General features: G+C 38.6%; 2 protein-coding genes across 2 annotated transcripts; one reads left to right on the top strand and one right to left on the bottom strand.

The window, feature by feature from the left end:
- Positions 1–7,083: 7,083 nt before the first annotated feature.
- LOC110447536 (tyramine beta-hydroxylase-like) lies at positions 7,084–11,743 on the bottom strand. The gene is made up of 7 exons (XM_021493307.1): positions 11,495–11,743; positions 11,092–11,320; positions 10,296–10,475; positions 9,732–9,907; positions 9,143–9,386; positions 8,542–8,638; positions 7,084–8,097 (listed from the first exon to the last, which is right to left on the bottom strand). Exons 1-7 carry the CDS (start codon positions 11,687–11,689, stop codon positions 7,473–7,475), a joined length of 1,746 nt encoding a protein of 581 aa, XP_021348982.1. The 5' UTR covers positions 11,690–11,743; the 3' UTR covers positions 7,084–7,472.
- Positions 11,744–13,982: 2,239 nt separating this feature from the next.
- On the top strand, positions 13,983–21,055 carry LOC110447546 (band 7 protein AAEL010189-like). The gene is made up of 5 exons (XM_021493318.1): positions 13,983–14,090; positions 17,820–17,904; positions 18,256–18,383; positions 18,484–18,556; positions 20,898–21,055. The coding sequence occupies exons 2-5, from the start codon at positions 17,898–17,900 to the stop codon at positions 21,053–21,055; spliced, it is 366 nt and encodes a 121-aa protein (XP_021348993.1). The 5' UTR covers positions 13,983–14,090; positions 17,820–17,897.
- The last annotated feature ends 399 nt before the right edge of the window (positions 21,056–21,454 follow it).

The raw sequence follows: 21,454 nt of genomic DNA on the forward strand, positions 1-21,454 counted from the left end.
TACTTTCAGTGCTAGTGTATCTCTTATATCGTACTTTCAGTGAAAGTGTCTCTCTTATATCGTACTTTCAGTGGAAGTGTATCTCTTATATCGTACTTTCAGTGCAAGTGTATATCTTATATCGTACTTTCAGTGCAAGTGATTCTCTTATATCGTACTGTCAGTGCAAGTGTATCTCTTATATCGTACTTTCAGTGCAAGTGTCTCTCATATATCGTACTTTCAGTGAAAGTGTCTCTCTTATATCGTACTTTCAGTGAAAGTGTCTCGCATATATCGTACTTTCAGTGCTAGTGTATCTCTTATATCGTACTTTCAGTGAAAGTGTCTCTCATATATCGTACATTCAGTGAAAGTGTCTCTCTTATATCGTACTGTCAGTGCAAGTGTATCTCTTATATCGTACTTTCAGTGCAAGTGTCTCTCTTATATCGTAATTTCAGTGCAAGTGTCTCTCGTATGTCGTACTTTCAGTGTTAGTGTATCTCTTATATCGTACTGTCAGTGAAAGTGTCCCTCCTATATCGAACTTTCATGCAAGTATCTCTCTTATGTCGAACTTGTATGCAGGTGTCTCTCGTATATCGTACTGTCTGTGCAAGTGTATCTCTTATATCGTACTTTCAGTGAAAGTGTCTCTCTTATATCGTATTTCAGTGCTAGTGTAAAATCTTATATCATACTGTCAGTGCAAGTGTTTCTCTTATATCGTACTTTCAGTGCAAGTGTCTCTCTTATATCGTACTTTCAGTGCTAATGTATCTATTATATCGTACTTTCAGTGAAAGTGTCTCTCTTTTATTGTATTTTCAGTGCTAGTGTATCTCTTATATCGTACTGTCAGTGCAAGTGTCTCTCTTATATCGTACCTTCATTGCTAATGTATCTATTATATCGTACTTTCAGTGAAAGTGTCTCTCTTTTATTGTATTTTCAGTGAAAGTGTATCTCTTATATCGTACTTTCAGTGCTAGTGTATCTCTTATATCGTACTTTCAGTGCAAGTGTATCTTTTATTTCGTACTGTCAGTGAAAGTGTTTCTCTTATATCGTACTTTCAGTGTTAGTGTATCTCTTATATCGTACTTTCAGTGCAAGTGTATCTCTTATATCGTACTTTCAGTGCTAGTGTATCTCTTATATCGTACTTTCAGTGAAAGTGTCTCTCATATATCGTACTTTCAGTGAAAGTGTCTCTCTTATATCGTTTTTTCAGTGCTAGTGTATCGCTTACATCGTACTTTCAATGCTAGTGTATCTCTTATATCGTACTTTCACTGAAAGTGTCTCTCTTATATCGTTTTTTCAGTGCTAGTGTATCTCTTATATCGTACTTTCACTGAAAGTGTCTCTCTTATATCGTACTTTCAATGCTAGTGTATCTCTTATATCGTACTGTCTGTGTTAGTGTATCTCTTATATCGTACTTTCAATGCTAGTGTATCTCTTAAATCGTACTTTCAGTGAAAGTGTCTCTCTTTTATCGTACTTTCAGTGCTAGTGTCTCTCTCATATCGTACTTTCAATGCTAGTGTATCTCTTATATCGTACTGTCTGTGTTAGTGTATCTCTTATATCGTACTTTCAATGCTAGTGTATCTCTTAAATCGTACTTTCAGTGAAAGTGTCTCTCTTTTATCGTACTTTCAGTGCTAGTGTCTCTCTTATATCGTACTTTCAATGCTAGTGTATCTCTTATATCTTACTTTAAGTGCTTGTGTCTTTGTTATGCCTTACTTTCAGTTGCAGTGTAGTACCCTATATCGTACCATCCGCGCTGGTGTCCAACGTCATTACGATTATTCAGTTTTTGTGCCGTACCTGATGGCTTACCTTACCTGCTTATGTCGTACCTTATGACGTACCTTCAGTACGTATCGTACCTTATGTCGTTTTTTCATATCTGATGTTGTACCTCATGTCAAGCCGCATCTTCCATTCATAAGGTTTGACCTGATGTCGTACCTTCAGTGCTAGTGCCGTACCTTAACTCGTTTTTTAGTCCTGGCGTCGTACGTTTGTTGCTGGTGTCTGCCTTGTGTTGTACCTTCAGTGCTTGTGTCCCTCTAATGTCAAACCTGCAATACTTGTATTTACCTCGTGTTGTACTCTAGTGCTAGTGTCATACCTTATGTTGCAACCTCAGTGCTAGTGCCATACCTTATGTTATACCTTCAGTGCTAGTGTCATACCTTATGTTGTACCTTCAGTGCTAGTGTCATACCTTATGTTGTACTCTAGTGCTAGTGTCATACCTTATGTTGCAACCTCAGTGCTAGTGTCATACCTTATGTTATACCTTCAGTGCTAGTGTCATATCTCGTGTTGTACTCTAGTGCTAGTGTCATACCTCGTGTTGTAATTTAGTGCTAGTGTCATACCTTATGTTATACCTTCAGTGCTAGTGTCATACCTTATGTTGTACATGCAGTGCTAGTGTCATACCTTATGTTATACTTTCAGTGCTAGTGGCATACCTCGTGTTGTACTCTAGTGCTAGTGTCATACCTTGTGTTGTACATCCAGTGCTACTGCCATACCTTATGTTATACCTTCAGTGCTAGTGTCATACCTTATGTTGTATTCTAGTGCTAGTGTTATACCTTATGTTGTACCTTCAGTGCTAGTGTCATACCTTATGTTATACCTTCAGTGCTAGTGTCATACCTTATGTTATACCTTCAGTGCTAGTGTCATACCTTATGTTGTATTCTAGTGCTAGTGTCATACCTCGAGTTGTACTCTAGTGCTAGTGTCATACCTTATGTTACACCTTCAGTGATAGTTTCATACCTTATGTTATACCTTCAGTGATAGTGTCATACCTTATGTTATACCTTCAGTGCTAGTGTCATACCTCGTGTTGTACTCTAGTGCTACTGTCATACCTTATGTTATACCTTCAGTGCTAGTATCATACCTTATGTTATACCTTCAGTGCTGGTGTCATACCTTATGTTATACCTTCAGTGCTAGTGTCATACCTTATGTTATACCTTCAGTGCTAGTGTCATACCTCGTGTTGTAATTTAGTGCTAGTGTCATACCTTATGTTATACTTTCAGTGATAGTGTCATACCTTATGTTATACCTTCAGTGCTAGTGTCATACCTCGTGTTGTAATTTAGTGCTAGTGTCATACCTTATGTTATACCTTCAGTGCTAGTGTCATACTTTATGTTATACCTTCAGTGCTAGTGTCATACCTTATGTTATACCATCAGTGCTAGTGTCATACCTCGTGTTGTACTCTAGTGCTAGTGTCATACCTTATGTTGAACATGCAGTGCTACTGTCATACCTTATGTTGTACCTACAGTGCTAGTTGCATACCTTATGATGTATCTGAAGTGCTATTGTCATACCTTATGTTGTAGTTTTTAGTGCTGGTGTGGTCCTGTCAGTGTTGGTTTTGACCTTATATCGTCCTGTCAATATTGGTTTTGATGTTATGTCGTACTTTCAGTGCTAGTGTCTCTCTGATGTCGTACTTTCAAGTCCGTTGTCGTACCTTAAGTCTTTTTCAGTTTTAGTGTCGTACTTTTGTCGTACCCTCAGTTATGTTGGGACCCTGTAGTGCTGTTGCTGAGCACTAGCACTGCTGTTGTCTGCCTTGTGTTGTACCTTCGGTGCTGGTGTGTCACTTATGTCATACTTGCAGGTCTTGTGTTTACCTCGTATTGTACCTTCGGTGCTAGTGTTCTGCCTTATGTTGTGTCTGCAGTGCTGGTGTCGTACTTTCAAATTTAGGGTCTTTATTATGTCGTACCTTCAGTTTTGGTGTCGATCCGTATTCTGATAATGTCTTTAATAAGATGTTTACACAAAATGAAAAGCGACGGTTTCCATGTGGAAGTAGCCTAAAGCTATGGAACGTTAACATGGTACATTGTTACTGTACATCGCTGGAGGGGAGTACTACGGAGTGATTGACGGGTAGTTAGAGTTGTACAAAGGCAGTGGTTACATGAATGTAGAAATAAATATCGTAGTTACACAACCACTAAATGTACATCGGATATCAAAGAACGAAACCATAAGGCAGATTGCATCAGTGAAATGGCGGATTTCGATGATTGATTAGAGGACATGATTTTGTTATATTTTAAAGACTCTCTATTTAGGAAGTTAGTTGTGAGCTAGGAGATGTTTTTACTTATATTTAGTGATGCCGACAATTAAGTATGTTGAGGCTTATAAAAGTAATCCTGTAATTATACTGTGTTATAAAGGATTTATTCAACCTTCACCGATATTATATGTATTCCCCCGATTTCACCCTTCGCTTTTTGCATTTGCTATATCGTATACAACTCATTACATTGAGATTCAATGCCGAACATTAAACTGTGGGGAATATTTTCCGATAAAGAGTAACACGAAAACATGGCTTATGACCGATCATATTAACGGATATGAGAGGTTACTGAGTGTTGGTGTTTGCTACTTGTTGATTAGTCGAGTGGTTAACACTCCGGCCTTCCAAGCAAGCGGCCGTGGTTCGATCCCCGAAGAAGTCGCCGTACGCATGGAATATTAGAGAAAGTGTTTTTCTCCTGCCCACACAACTCCAACAACCCAGGTGGAGTATAAAATGGTCTGGGGTGGGTTTTGAGGTATCTGTGATGTAGCATTCAAGTGAGGTGGTACTATGAATGATACCGTTGGAAGCACGGTCCCACTACGAACAGAACACAATATATCTCCAGCACACACACAGGCATACACACATAAGGAGATATTAGCCAGGTGGCACATGACTAGTAGTTAGCGCCTGATAAGGCAGCTCATGCGAGTTCCTCAATATTGTATTGATTAATAGATATGCTAATTGTATTGACTGTATTAAATTGTATATCTATGCACTGTAAAGCGCTTTAGAGTGGCTTATGTTAGCTAGATAGGGCGCTATATCAAATGTTGTATATTTATTTATTTATTGAAAATAATTTAGAAAGGGTAGTTTACCAAACCTTAGCAAAGATGTTTCCTATGTCGATAATATGATTTATAAGTTGCACGTCAATGTAACACCCGGTCATTGACACGATAAATGGCCAGGTTAAATACTTATAAATGTCGGAAAAGTTATCTCGGATATATTGTTTAAATGGTGTCCTCATGTAAACGTGTTGCAGTCGATTCGGTATTCAAAACTTTGCTCTGCATATTATTACTCCCATGACAGATGTCAATTGCCGAAGGACAACACGGGATTTCCGAAATTGCAAGATGATGAAGATCACGGAAAGGTTTTCCTGTCACCATCATGATCTCATTAGGAAAAAGGATATTTCTTTGGTTGATATGAAGGTCAATTGATTTTAATATGCTTATTATTGTGCTCTGTTATCTTGTTGCCACTAACCCGACTATACGGACGTGACAGTACCGAGATTATACCTAGATTTACGCGTTAGGTGTCGTCGATGAAATAGAAGCCCTCTACCCTTCCGGAACATCTGGTATGTTTTCCAGGGCATCCATGAAAATCTGTCTTACGTTCATATTTTGCCCTATTTTTTTATCGATTTTGAGTTCAGTATTCTCTTGTGTGGTTTATTTTCGCTACACTACATATAGCCGATCTAACATGATGAATACTCTTCCAGCTGCTTTCTTCGAGATCGACGCTTGTTTAAACAACACATTACTACGTTAATAAATACGCTTTAGGATATGAACTTTGCATTGTACAACAGTCTTTTGAACTTACACAATTAACACATACAGGAGAAGCCATGCAAAATGAAAAGGAACTTGAAACAAAAACAAAACAAAAAATAAGAAAAAAAAACCACAAGTACATGTATGAATGAACAGTCGTAACACCAACAAATCAGTTAGAGTGAATAGAGAAGAACTGGACGAAGTAGTGATTTTGTTATCTAGAAAATGTTGTGTATAGCAACAGAAAGGTGGAGAAGGGATCAGGGTTGCTGGAGCTATAGCAGCATTTCGTAGATTAGGCAAAATCTGAAAATAGCGTATAGTATCGAGAAAGACTAAGCTAAAATAATAAAGGAGCACTGTGGTCGAGACAAAGATTGTCTACATTATTTCAGTATTATGGTACACTATATGTATCTGTATTTGACTGCTGTTGATCGATTGCTTACATCCTTATTTTGTCCTCTTTGTCTGGTTAGCTCCGTTTGTTATTGGTCAGTTTTGAATGTTGTCCTGTCGGTACCTTTATCGGGAGTCTAGTCAGTGGTCAGTATTTATGTTGTGTCTATTATACCTATAAACCTTGTTCTATTTCCGGGCTCATGTAGATATGAAAAATGTAAATGGATCATCATCTTCCCTCAAAATGAAGAGATATAAAAGCAGTTTGATCAAAGAGTAAACCGGGTAGTGACAACAAACCAATAGCAATCAACATTATCAAGGCGCAAGTCACAGTCACTAAACTTAAATGTGTTTGAGGGCTAATATTACGAATATGTAAAAACTATTCATTTGTGGCATTTGAGAAGTAACGTTGTTACACTCGATATCTATCCCGTTTTGCCGCCAAGACAACATAGGTTGCCGTTGACAATCTGAGCATTTGACCGTTTGGTGGTTGATGGGTTTTTTTTGCTTCAAGAACACATTTTTCTAGAGCAGCACGTGATCCGATATGACCATAGACTATAGTCTAGTGGTGCCCTGATGAATATTTCTAAACACGGATCTGACTGGACAAAACGGTTGTGTTTGGCACATATTGTTGCCAAATATCTAACTAGATGACCACTGTATCCTTTACTAGACCTGGTCGGGCGACATCAGGGATTACATTAAAAATATATACGCTGTCGATATTAAGCAATATAAATGTAGGACAGACTCGGGTATTGTTTTGTTGCGTTATGTTAGGTGTTTACAACCAGTCAAGACTCTCAAGTTTGCCGTTGAGCAGAAGAGATGTCGTACACAGAGGTATACCAATGCGTTATCCACATCAGTCAAACTACAATACTTTCTTTCCAGGAGGATAATTTCACGTGATATTGTTTCCTACCAACTAAGTATTCAAAAATTCAAAGACGTCACCATTAGAATCAATTCAATTCAAACAAGGGACATGCCGTATAAATTTGGTTTAGATTTATTGTATAGTCAGAAATGCATTATCACAAAATAATCGCGAATACTTTGAGAAGCAAATATCATTTAACTTATCTTTTATCTCAAAAGTAACACCAGTACGTAGAATCGCTTGATTAATCAATTCTTTCTTCAATATAAAGTTGATTTCAAGAAAGAACATAGGGGCATCGCATTCAACGAAATATCGCTTGCGTTGATCTACTCATAGGAACATACTGATAACGGAGAACAACATTAAACAAGCCGGAAATTCAATACATAGACAGCCCTGATTCTGAACCATTTAAATAAGTAACCGCTCAATCGCTGAGCCATGTATGGACTCTGTCTCTGCGCTTGGTTTATCAGTCAACACATCACCCCGTGTTTACTTACACTGTCAAAAGATAGACAAGAAGAGACAGGATGAAGGCAAATGTGGAGGCCCTAACGCTGCCAGCACCACCCGTGCTATTTAAACACTGATTGGGGATATTCTTTGTTTCACTCTCTGTTTCACACAGACATGACTTTCTGGGCTTACAGGAATCAATAGATCCCCAAAATTTTGTATACTCAACATCTGGTGAAGATTTAGTTAATTTTCTAAACATGTCTCCAACATCCCCAATGAGACAGGCATTCTTGCTCAGTACTTTTTCCGTGTACTCTTTGCATTCTTTCAAGCATGACATGAATGGTCTACAGGTGTCCATAACGTTATGATACAAATCCTGAAAATCTGGATGTGTGGTATTTTGAAAAGAACGCACGTTGCATCCGTCGATGACAGAGAACTCTTCCCTGTAGTCGGTCCATTTACACATGTCGATTCCCTTCCATTGGACACAACTAGGCATTTTCATGTTTTCTGCTGGGTAAAATGCAAGAAAGCTTAAACACGCTTCATCCGAGTTTCCGTTCCCTTGGAATGTAGTCTCGGTCTTTCCAATTGAGTTGAAGGTGCATGTTGTCTTCAGTTCATCCCCCGGCCGGAGCTCGATAGGATCATGGAAGCTTTATTACAAAGGAAAAGATAAAGGTCATCGGAGGTACTGCACCCTTACCCTTTGTTTTATTTCTGGTATGTTTTATATCGTACACTGTTTGACCGAATGTTTATTTCTAGTTTTTCTTTCTTTCGTAACGACTTTCGCTTTTTCAGCTGCAGTCAGGCATAAACATTAATTCATAATATACTTGAAGTTACACCATTTTACAACGTTTTATCAATTGCAATGTGTGTTACTCGAAATATTTCCGATCATTTAATATACTATCCAGAGTAATTGGATTATACTTACTCACTCTTGAATTATTGAATTATCATAGCTGTACAGCTTGTCATAAGACATGTCCCTTAGTTTTACTCCATTGGACTGTACTTACTCTAGAACTATCATAGCTGTACAGCTTGTCATAAGACATGTCCTGTAGTTTACTCCATTGGACTGTACTTACTCGTGAGTGACGGAACTATCACTGCTAAACACATTGTCATCAGCTATGACCCTTAGTTTCACTCCATTCCTATATTGCTCGATTCTCTGTTTACGTCCTGAAACCATACGACAGTATAAAACACATTTATAAACATATGGAGTCCGTTACATCATATCCGTTCACTGGTTCACATATTATCGCCTTTATATCATGATATGTTTATTGAGTTATGTATCAAAACCTGTACGTCAAAAGTTGTGCAATGGGTCACATATCACGGCTGTTACACCAGAATATGTTCAAAGGTCACCTATCATGTCTGGTACATCAGAATGTGTTCAATAGGTCACATATATTATATGTTACATTAGAATGTGTTCAATGAATCACATATCATGTTTATTACAACAGAATGTGTTCACTGGGTAATATACAATGTCTGTTACATCAAAATGTGTTCAATATCATGTCCGCACGCGGTGCGTCTTAACATGTTCAGAAGATCATAATATCACGTCCTTTCTTTACTATATTGTGTTCTATTGGTCACATATTTATAATTGAGTCATAGGTATAAGATGTATACTCTTAATTTCTTTAATGTCTTTTCAACTCTCACCCAAGTAGTGCATGTGGTTGTATGCCCTCGTGATGTAGACAGTGGAAGAAATCTTTCGACTCGAGCAGTCAGCGGAACAGCTGCCTTCCACCTGGTACGCTGCCTCCCCTGGAGGAATAGCCAAGTACTGCTGACCGATCGTCATAATATTTGCATCGTTCAGGCGGCGATTGGCTGTGTAATACAGCGTCATCCCGGAACTGTCTGTGAAGTCGGAGCGGAGCTTGTGATTGTGCCGGTGAATCTAAGGAAACACAAGTTTACTTTCATTGGGTGTGACCTGATAAATGTTTCTGTAGGACTCGCTCTTCGACAAATAATGACATTCCTGATACCCTATAACATCAATTTTTCAGATCGGTTTATGTGAAACGAGGAAATCGGTGGTACATTGAAGATGCTGGTCATTCCGTTGTCTCACGAACTTACCTGTTTGGTGTTTAGGCGATAAATATCAATATTGAACAGAATTTCACAAGTCAAACCTTATTTGCTACTTTCTCGTTAGAAACATTCCGAAAAAAATCCAGTCAAAAGGCACCAGTGTCGAATTTGTATCAGAAGGATTGGATGGTGATTCACATCTTACCTGCATTAAAGCCTTCTTGAAGCCATTCTGACCTATCCGAAATCCAAAATCTTTATGCAGGCATTCTCCATTCAAGCCATCACTCCATTTTCCAATTAGAACTGTGCAAGTCTGGTGGATGGCCGAACTGCACGACTGCGTAGTGTTTACAGAAAAGTCCATTATCGGGGTAGCAGCTGCAGAAAAAGAAGACGACTTTACAAAAAGAATACATGGGGCGGATTTCATGGCTATGTTATGGAGTCATAATTGCCAAGCAGTCCTTACGAAGTAAATATACATGACGTGATGACGTCACAAATTAGAACACCGTGAGAATATGTCCGTAAGCATCGAGGTCCTTTGACTATTTCAAGCGGGCAAAAGTTGTTTTCCTGTTACAAAAATCATGTGTACTGCACAAATATTTCTAGGAATAATATAAGCTCTAAGCTTGTTTTCCAATGCCTGTGTAATTATATATGAATGTAATTAACATGTTTGAATATTGAATAAATACTGTCTAAACTAAATATTTCTACACTATTACATTCCAACCACTGTTACTAAAAGACGTACATGTACCTTTTTCGTCACATGCATACAGTAAAATCTGATGTGTGACCTCCTCGTTGTTGATATAGGGTGTGTTAGCTACCAGGTGGTAGTCCCCATCTGTCGGCAGGTCCAACAGCATACAGTAAGAGCTTGTTGATGTAGGCGGAACCGCCATCTCCGGAAATCGAACAGTTATGCTCTTCGTTCCTGAAAGTAGTAAACGGAAACAAATGTAGTAGATTGTCCCATGTAACCCACTCTCCATCTTTTGTAGTCAAAGAATTACGGAACGAGACTACCGTGGCCGGATTACCGACGATGATAGCATACGACAATAGGTTCCATAAGATAACTTAATAAGCATGCAGAAAAAACCCGATAGGTAGTAGGCCCTAGGCTATATATTACAGATGAAAAAAGCATGTTCACCACCACAAGGAAAGCGATCGGGAGGCTTCGAACAGAATCTAGCGAAGAATGATGAAAATAAAATATCGTCTTTCGGCAAGGGAAACCGGGATCCGTAAAGGGAGGTTGTTTGTTTTTAGAGAGAACGTGATGTCCGTCCGCACTTGAACCGCCAACCACGTATCTTCTTCATGATGTTGATTTTTCTTCAATGGAAGCATACACATACAACATCACGCTTTTAGAGTGAATATAATATATTTAACGTTACACATATCATGTAGTTGTAGGCACTTTCATTATTTTGATTGACGAACACTCCTAAATGCATGGTTTTCAAAGCTGCAAAAAATGAATTGTTCGTTACCTGCCTCATCAAACAAAATTTGCAAAAATAATGTATATTAAAACGTACCAACATCGCTGAGGGCGTCACACTGGAACCCGGCGTTACAGTCAATCCAGGAGTTAGAGGCCTGACACAAGGGGTCGGAGTAAGGAGTACACACCCCAGGGTGACTGATACCGGTTGTGGCTGTTGGGGTGTTTCCTTTAGTCCATACACAATCCGGGTCTCCTAGTTCCTCCCCGTTAGTTATTCCATCCCCGTCCGAGTCCATCTCACACAGGGCTTTTGTCCATGTCTGTAAAAAAAAGAGTCGCCAATTGTATTAACTATCATATAGATACATGTATCAGTAATTACATATTTTTCATACACTGAGGAAATGTTTGACCGCAATTGAAAACCAGTTATTAACCAAAGAATGTAATCACATGCCATGTTTATAAACATTTAAAGATTAATATATGCCTACCATTCCAGCGTTCTTGAATTCTAATCCAAACGGGTTTCTGTCACCTCCTCCGAGGGGGTTCAGGTGGCCAACGCCCTTCCATATGTAGTTGGCCATACACGGGTGTGGCACATTTCCGCCATTAGGAATCTCGTCCTGGAAATGACGGTACCCCCATACCGTAGACAGACACAACACAGCAATCAGTCCACGCATTCTAAATTAAACAGCAGCCTGTACATAATATGGTGCCCCAGTCTGTCAAGAAAAACACAAACGATAATTTTAACTGAACTCAATTTGAAAAATCTCAGAGAAATAAATGGCTGAATCTGTTCATGGTTAAGTTGATTCTGTGTTACGAAACCATCTGAATGGCATAATGGTCAACGTGTCTATACCTCGTGACTACGTCATTTACCATTAGTACTTATAATGTTACGGACTTTTCACCGGAGTCCCATTAGATGTTAAAATTATACTAGACTGTCACACTTGACTAATGAACAAATTAACGATATGAATATTCCAAACATAAAGTAGCAAACATAACGATTTTAAGATGAGGAAATCCGCTTTGTTAATAAACCTTTGTCCAATGTTTAAGTCTTACCTGTGTCAAAGTAATTTAAAGTCAATGGCGCATTGAAGTTCGTTTGCTCCGTGCGTTATAAAAGAATGTGTATTAAAGCAAAGAGAATTGTAAATATACTAGAACATTGACATGTAAACATTTAAAGTGGTTCGGGTCTGATGTCTCTTGACGTCATCATTTTCAGTAATAGTTGACCTTGCCAGCGGCTGAGTTTCTATCTTCCTCGAGCAATTCATATGATTTACCAGTAACAGATAATTGAATTTCCATTTGTCTATTGTATAACGAGACATCGACATGATCATGACTGGATCACTTTCTTCAGGCTTTATGCATATGGGCTGTCAGGACAGAAAATGGACTTATCTATAAATTTTAATTGCACAAGATGCCCAGAGGGTTGTATTGCTCGCATGGAGTTTCAAGCAATCACGGCAAAATGTTACCATTAAAAGTAATAATGCAAATAAGAATCCATGGATAGAGCCGACCCCAGGTGCCGATCCAGGTAGCACATGTGCATCCGAATTTTCATGCTCAGCAAGACTAAGTGCCTATGGGTGGGGGTTGACCCAGGTTTGATTTGTTGGTGTTCTACAACCTATTAACAGCTTCAGTCATTTAAGGACGTGCCAGATTTTTGTGGTGGAGATCTCAACTGCTACTAAGTTGTGACCCAACAAATAATTCCGTACGGTTGTGCCAAGAACTGGGGTCAATGCTAATATTAGGACTGTAGTTGTGTGTTTGTGCCCAGTAATTTCATCTCTTTAGTTATTTGGTAGGGGTCTAAACTGTTTCAAAGTCGTGATCCAAGGACTTTGTCTCCAGGAATGGGGTCAGACATATCTCCACCAACAAATAATACCAACTAGATATGGTTGATATCAATCTAATAGTTCCAGAGAAGAAACTGTTAAAATCAACATGGCAAAATTATCCCTGTTTAGTACCGTCCCTCAGCCCCATAACTAGCGCAGGTAACGTCTGTATCATTTAAACCGCATTCGAGTTAGCGGTTCATGTTTTGTTTTCCTGTAATGCATTGGGCGTTCATGATGTCTATACACCGCATCTGGAATCAATTTTATGCTTAAATCAAATAAATTTTATGCTTAAATTAAATTAATTTATGCCGTTTTTGGAGTAATAATGACCTAAGGACGTGAGCCATGACATTTACAGTCCATGCGAATGTCATCCGAACTTGATGTTTGCCTGCAAGGTTGTGTCGGTGGTTATAAGTGCAGACGTATGTCAAAGATAGTTTTCCAAAATATAACCAGATGGTAGTTATATTTTTCAAACTAGTCAGTATGGACACAAAAATAAAAAAATACTACTGTGATAAGAAAGACTTTCAGATCCAAATCTGTAATCGGTCCGAACAAATAAAAAATATCTCGATAGTACGGCTTTAATATAAATATCCGTGACATTGAGGAATTATTAATCTTCTCGGCCAGATGACTTGACAATTTTGACATTAAGCACACGTAACGAACGACGTAACGGATTTCATTCGGAACTGCTTTGGCATTTTCTTTGGCTTTGTGGTTGATAGGATGTAGAGTATGCATTACGAGAAACTTAATAAACGGGTGACTGGAAGTCGAACATTGCATCTGGTAGAGTAAGAAATGAGCACACAAGCAAAATTACTCCAATTTTTAGCAGACATATCAATAAGACTTGTACTAGATCTTGTGCTGTATTTTTGCGATAAAATATGTTTATAAATATAAAGTAAAAAGGGCGTATATTTTGTAACTACATGTACGTACAATACTCCTAGTCATGACAGGTCAAAACAGGCTAGTCCCACCTTTTCTGTACTCTCAGCTCCCGCCAAATTTGAGACATTAAATTATGGAAATAAATGACGTCATAATCATTATGACGCTTTATGCACAATTCATAACGTCATAGTTTTTAAATCTTTTGCGTTGCGGACTTCTGATGTTGCATATCGTCGATATTTGATGGCAATGTCGTTAACAGAATAGAGAAAACACAAATCAGGTAAGTATCCTTGAATGTAATTGTAGAATTCATGCGTCGACCTAATAGTTTTCAAAAGAATAAAACTCCAATGCCGGTTTCGCTTCAGTTTCAGATGTAAATGTCGTCAGATAAAATACTCAGTTAAATCACAGCGTGTTAATTTTCGTTTCAGTGGCACAATCAATAGCTCTACAGTAGGCAAAGTAAATGAAAAGAGATGCATGAAACAAAATGATAAAGTAGAGTGTGAGGCATATGAAACAGAAATACCTCACCTTGTCAGTTTGAGCTTTGTCAGAGTCGTCGATACTTAGTAGGTAGTTCAGATGATAGTTTAACGTGTCACTGTTGTGGAAATGGTTATGTGTACTGTAGCTTAAATTTATTTATTTTTAAAAATTGTATTACTTAAAATAATAAACAATAAACAAATATAATAATATAAATATTTTCATGGGGACTTTCGTTTATGCAATCAATGCAATGGGAGGCAACTCGAACGACAATGGCCTATTGTTCCATGAACAGCTGTTTTTAAGTCACAGAACCTGTAACGAAGTACAAAATAAAATTTGGAATTATACAGTTGTAGCAGGAAATTAAAGAAAGTAAGTGTTTCCACTTTACCGATTTAGTTCAAAGGAAATTCCCTCTAGCGCGAAGCTAGCAGGCGACCATAATATTATCTATAATCAAAATCTGCCACTTTGTAATATATTTAAGAATCGAGTACGTTTGGGTCATAATTAAACCCGTGACGAACCGTGACGGTTACATTCCTGAAGATGAGTCAGGAACAAGAGGCCTGTATCGCTCACATGGAAATGTTAGCAAAATTGAAGATGAAATAGCCAGATGTTGCTGTACATTATTTCATGGTTAATCAGGAGTTATATTTATATGCAATTGGACAAAATCCTGTCATTCCTACAGAAAAAGGAGGATTCTGAAGAAGTTGCTATGTTTCCACTGGGGGGCGGGGGGCACACTCACTTTTTTATACAAAATTGAGTCCCTTTTGCCCAAAGATGCTCAGGAACAAATTAGGATGAAATCCCTTCATTCTTATGGTAGACGAAGAATTTTAAAGGTTTAACCTCTATTTCCCCTATTGGGCCCCGTCCCTCTGCCCCGAGGGAGGCCACACCCACCGTTTATACAAAATTGATTCCCTTTGGCCGAAGAATGCTCGAGACGAAATTGAAATAAAATCCCTTAATCCCTTTGGTAGAAGAAGGATTTTAAAGGTTTTACCTCTATTTCCCCTATTCGGCCCCGTCCCTCTGGACCCAGGGTGGCCACACCCACCGTTTATATAATATTGAGTCCTCTTGACCCAATGATGCTACAGACTAAATACGAATAAAATCCCCTAGTCCCTATGGTAGAAGAAGGATTTAAAAGATTTTACCTATATTTCCACTATTTGGCCCCGCCCCTATGCCCCCAGGGCGGCCACACCCACCATTTATACAAAATTGAGTCTTCTTGGCCAAAAGATGCTCGAGACTAAATAAGAATAAAATACTTTAATCCCTACGGTAGGGAAGGATTTTAAACGTTTTACCTCTATTTCCATTGTTTGGCCCCGCCCCTCTGCCCTCAGGGGGCCACACCCACCGTTTATACAAAATTGTTTTCCCTTGGCCCAAGGATGCTCCAGACTAGTTCAGGATATCCCTTAATCCCTATGGTAGAAGAAGGATTTTAAATGTTTTACCTCTATTTCCCCTATTCGGCCCCGCCCCACTACCCCCAAGGGGGCCACACCTACTGTTTATACAAAATTGTGTTCTCTTGGCCCAATGATGCTCTAGACTAAATTAGAATAAAATCCCTTAATCCCTACGGTAGAAGAAGGATTTTAAAGGTTTTACCTCTTTTTCCCATGTTTGGCCCTGCCCCTCTGCCCCCAGGAGGGCAACACCCACCGTTTATACATCACTCTCGGGCTGATAAGGGATATGATATCAAAATGGTCATATAATAACCTCTAACTATCAACCATTACGACTACGAGTTGAGGGGGCCTTTTTCTCCCACTGTTAAGCATTGTTACTTGACGTCATTATTAGAAGATTGACCATTGAAATCACGTCCACGATGTTAGCCACTAGCCAAAAATGTTTACCATTTTCTAGCAGGTTTATCTAATGAGTCAGGAATAAGGAAACCTATTGGGGTCGTGGGAGAAATATATTTCATCACGTAAAATGTAATGAACAGAGAGCCCTATGGAAATAAGCCTAAAGAGGCTTTATGGGTTACATCAAGGCTAAATTCTAATGTCTTCACTGTCTAACTAATTTAAGTTTGAAAATCGTTGAACATTCTGGTCAATCAATTTAATATTTTCCTGTTTTACAATCTAATTTCAAACTGAAACAAATTGCTATATTATCTCTTATATATGTTGTACTTATGTATGTGATATATTACCTTTACCCGAATAAAATAATAATACTTACAAGATATAAAAGTCTTTTCGTGTCTATCTCAGTGTCCATACGCTTATGACACGGAATTAGATTAAATTCTGGAGCTATGTACTCTTCGATATCCAGGGGTTACGCTCACTTTCGCTCTCTGCAACACTTGAATAATAAACTGACAAATCACTAGGCTGATACCTGTCCTTTGAAGATTACAAAGGAGCGACACCCGACTTCAAAGCCATTAAGTTTTACCGTTAGAGGACCGCGATATTCTTTTAATGTACATCAAAGAATCAAAGTAGTCTTCTTGTCTCATCCACAAGTTGGTGCCCACTGAGCCTTCAATTTTGCTTTGACTATTCCAGGGGTGCAAAGAGCGAAAGTGTAACCCCTGGATATCGAGGAGGGAGATATGTTTAATAAAAAAACAAAAACATAAACCAAAGTATCGGATTTATATACCGGACAAGATAAACAAGTTACAACAGATAAAGAACCAACCGTAGTGTTGGCAAACTATGCTATTTAAGTCCGTGCTTATGATAAGCAAGGTGACTACGACAATCAGAATATTTAAATTAGGTTGTTCTGCGTGCGAATTCAAGTGATGCCTAATGCAGTCACAGCAAGCACGAACTCTGATATATCGATGTTGACTCATTATATCTGATTGGTGAAGTTGGGTTTCAATTTCGTCAAAAAAGCGATAGTGGATAGCGCACTCGCCGTTTGATTTCCCGATCGTACCTGAACAATTATGGGGATCCCTTGCCCGATCACGTGGGGGTTTTCCGGGTTCTCCGGTTTCCTCCCACATTAATTTTGATTGGTTGGTAGGTTTAAGGTCATATCAATACAAAGATCCCAAATATTGCAATGGGTGCAGCAGATTTATTTTGGTCGCTTTTGTGTCCTCAAATAGAGGACACCAAAGCAAATCCCCAATTCTGCAGGATCCACCATTATTCGCCTATTACGATACATTGAAGTGGATCCAAGCAGGTGATTTTTTTCTCGATCCCCCATCTGCATGAATGTCCCGCATTAAGACCCCCGTGCGCTTACATCCGGGCAAACAAGTGTGATTTACAAAAGTTAAAATGCACGTACATATAAATAACTTGTTAAAAAAATAGTAATGTGTATGTATCAAATTTGTTCTCTACAATATGTGTGGTGGTTTTCGAGATAGGATTAATTATTCAATGAAAATTGTTTGGGTACAGCATTTTGTTCTCTATCTTATCAAAACTTTTCAATGAAATTTATTTCCAATATTAGTTTTTTATATCTCGTATTATGGTCAATTCAGATAGAAAACAAAGGACCTTCACACTACGCAACGGATGAGTGCTACAAAGCTGCGGAGAACATCCTCGTCCTGACCGATATGGATTGTAATAAGCCTTTATTTACTGCTTAATCGATAAAAAATACTTACAAACAGGCAGACAGCCGGTTTCAATGGGGTTTTACTAGTAATACAAATATGTTTTCCCGGCGTTTAATAATTTATGTTTAACGAACTGTGTTTTCATCTTTTGTAACTATCCAATAACATAATTTATTTTGTGTATGTATTTTTATATTGGACACATTACTATTTTCGGAGCAAAGATTGGTGTTTTAGCACCATATTCGATCAATTATTTCATCAATTATCCGTTCAATGAGTTTACTTTTGCCCAAGTTGATTGATTGCTCAATGACTAGTCAACCATTTATGTCTTACCTGATTTTCCCTACAGCAAACAACTCCGCCAACGAGAAAACGATTGGGGACGGGGCTATCGGCTGTTGTGGATTTGTGCTACTCTTCTTTTCCTGTATTATCTTTCTCGCCACATTGCCGTTTTCTCTGTGTGCTTCTATCCATGTAAGTATAACACCATTGATCAATCGATGTGTAAATAGACCTTCTATACCGATCAATAAGAGGGCGTGCCACATGTCATATACCTGTTCTTTCTTTACAGGTAGTCCAAGAGTATGAACGAGGTGTCGTATTTCGCCTTGGCAGGGCAGTACGCGGGGGAGCAAGAGGACCAGGTATGCGTATACACTGCACATGTATTTACTCGCATTAAACACAGGAACTTAGTTTTTGTTACAGCTTTATTTGGACCTAAACTAAGGTGTCAAGAGTAGTTTTACATGTTTCAGGGGTTTAGATCGACTTTCGGTAAAAAATTAAACCCCAATGATCATATATTATATACGAGAAGGGAGGAAAGCTCTCGATGTTGAAATGTCGACCCCACCTAACTTTCTTGCATCAAAAACAACATTTCTAGTTGATCTACGGGAAAATGCATAGTACCGTTGGAAAGATGGATGATGTTTCTTTTTAAATCCTCCTATATGCACGTAAACTGTATTCTCCGCCAAAAACACACGCCATTTCAGAGTTCTTTCGCAGTCAGCCTGCCACGTTTTTTAATATCAATGAGGTTGAGGTCAGCGCGTGTTGAAATATGCAGTGTTGGTTGGTTTAGCGAAAATATGGATGCATTTCCAGCCAATCGCACCACGGGTCTCGGCACGTGGCTGACATCAACCTCAACAAGTTAAACTATGGTCAATACTACATTGCATAGGGATACATGTACAGTCACTGGCCATAAGTATTGGCGCATATCGGCGACGTCATATTTGTTTACGCTAAGATCTTATAAGGGAGGGCATATTTAAAAGTGGAATATCTCAATAAATAAAGAAGGTACTCACATGAAATTTTCAGTCCTTTGTTATCTGTCCTCTAGCTCTAATTACACTTCGTAATCTCTTTGGGAGTGAATTATAAAGGTTCCGAATCGAATATAGCACAAAGGCAAACCGGACCATATATCGTTCACAACTCTGATCAGATCTGCTCTGTTTTGAACCTCTCCCAAAAGTTTCGAAAGACGAGTTTTTATTGTTTTCCAAATATTCTCAATCACATTGAGATCTGGACTTTGGGATGGCCATGGTAAAGTTATGATATTATTTACAGTTTTCCACTCGTTAGCTCTCCGTGAGACATGACACGGGGCATTATCTTCTTGTAAAATCCAGGGTGTAATTGCAAAATGTCTCGCGACAACTGGCCATAAATTTTCATCTTAAATGAAAATACACTTATCAGTGTTTATATTTCCATCAACAGATGTAAGTGTTCCGACCCCAAAATAGGAGATACATCCCCAAAACATAGCCGAGAAACGCACATTTCGACCACTACGATCAGACCTTTCAGACGATTTTCTGGGCTGCCCACTTCTTGGTAAATTTTCGACACTTTCCCTTTCACGGACTCCCTTCAAAACATTCTTTACGGTTCTTTCTTTAAGTTCTAACAACCCTGCAATTTTTCGAGCCGAAAGACCACTGTTAGACAGCTTTACAGTGGATTCTTTAACGGCTGGAGTCAATTCACGGCTTTTTGGAGCCATTAACGGGCAGACGACAATATAAACACATAGGAAGGGGAATAACTCTTTTTGAGTGTAACGCAATTTCCTACATCCTACAAATTGTTCCGGTACTGGTTTTGTAAGAATACGTGTTATTTTGGCAAAGATACAGCTGAAAGCGATAGGAATACATTTTATTCACTAAATGACGTCGCCATTATGCGCCAATACTTATGGTCAGTGACTGTACATGTCTATTCCTTTGAACTATATAATGTACTAGCGGCTTAATACAAAATTAAACCTCTGTGTGCGATGCGATATCGTCTAAAATATTAATGCTTACTCTTCAACTATTATCAGGTAGTTATCCTATTTTATTCAATGAATTAAATTGTATACAGTATAATTTTACTAAGCGTTCGCCTCTAGGTAGCACATATATCATATTCATGTTGGTTACTTGCCCGCATCCGTCCCTGATATATGTAATCGTTTACAAGTCATAATTCTATTCTATTTGCATATGACAGTGCCCTGATACTTTCAATGGTAATGTCAATGTAGGCTCCAGATGTAAAATCTGATTATTAAGTTCCCCTAAGGAAATGGGGGGATTTATTGGTTTTACTCCGTGTTTTCTTCTTCTTATTCTTCTACTTCCACCGTAAAGGTTCAGACTATTTCTGAAAAAAAATTGGACGGAAATTAATGAAACTTTAAACAAGTGTTCATCATGCTAAAGGGGTGTGCAAATGACTTTCATTTTCCGATCGGCCAACAAAGATGGCCGCCACGGCCTCTTATTGGTCGAAATGAGACATCAGTCGATTTTTCTCAAATTTGGTACATGTATGTAGGTGTATTTTTGCATCTTTGCGTCTATGGGGTCAGTTTGGGGGACTTCTGTAATGGTCCCCATTATAATTAGGACCATAACAATTAGTTCTTGTTTTTAATTAGGAATTGTCTGTATCACGAAATCTGTTCTATAGGTATCATCTTCACGTTACCATGTGCAGAGAAGTTTACTCTGGTGGACCTGAGAATCAAGTCTTTTGACATACCACCACAGGAGGTAAGCCAGCCCCCCACCCCCACCCCCCAAATCGGGTGTGCATTATTTGTACCGTCATTTGAAGCAAACACGTAGACGTACACTGACAGAAAGTAGAGGTAACTGTCCTCATAGTCAGTCAAAATCAAGGAGGGGAAGCAGGTCACTGATGATACATATAGTGCAAAGAGAAGAACGGTAGGAAACGAAAGTTGTTAAGATGAGTGGTGCACCAAGTTATGATTTAATTTCTCACCTTCACTGTTACGAGGAGGAATTTAACTCTGCGGTATTTCGTCAGAACATTCATAAACCAGTTGCACTTTGCAGCCAGCGTTTACCGCCCAATCCCTCAAACTAAATGCATATTGATTGGGTAGGACTAATCCTTGTGCGCCTTATTGTTCTTGCCGCTTAGGCCTTCCCGCTCACCTTGCTTACTGTTGTAAATCAACTCAAAATGGCTTTTAAATATCGTACAGGCCGAAACTCTTT

The sequence above is a fragment of the Mizuhopecten yessoensis genome, unplaced genomic scaffold (genome assembly GCF_002113885.1).
Source record: "Mizuhopecten yessoensis strain PY_sf001 unplaced genomic scaffold, ASM211388v2 scaffold3459, whole genome shotgun sequence".
NCBI classification, from domain to species: Eukaryota; Metazoa; Mollusca; class Bivalvia; order Pectinida; family Pectinidae; genus Mizuhopecten; species Mizuhopecten yessoensis.

Coding starts and splice junctions, on each gene's coding strand:
- LOC110447536 (XM_021493307.1), bottom strand. CDS start 11,689: ATGCGTGGACTGATTGCTGTGTTGTGTCTGTCTACGGTATGGGGGTAC. Junction 9,908..10,295: donor GTATGCATGTGACGAAAAAG/GTACATGTACGT, acceptor CTTTTTCTGCAG/CTGCTACCCCGATAATGGAC. Junction 9,387..9,731: donor TCAAGAAGGCTTTAATGCAG/GTAAGATGTGAA, acceptor GTGTTTCCTTAG/ATTCACCGGCACAATCACAA.
- LOC110447546 (XM_021493318.1), top strand. Junction 18,384..18,483: donor CTCTGTGTGCTTCTATCCAT/GTAAGTATAACA, acceptor CTTTCTTTACAG/GTAGTCCAAGAGTATGAACG. Junction 18,557..20,897: donor CGGGGGAGCAAGAGGACCAG/GTATGCGTATAC, acceptor TCTGTTCTATAG/GTATCATCTTCACGTTACCA.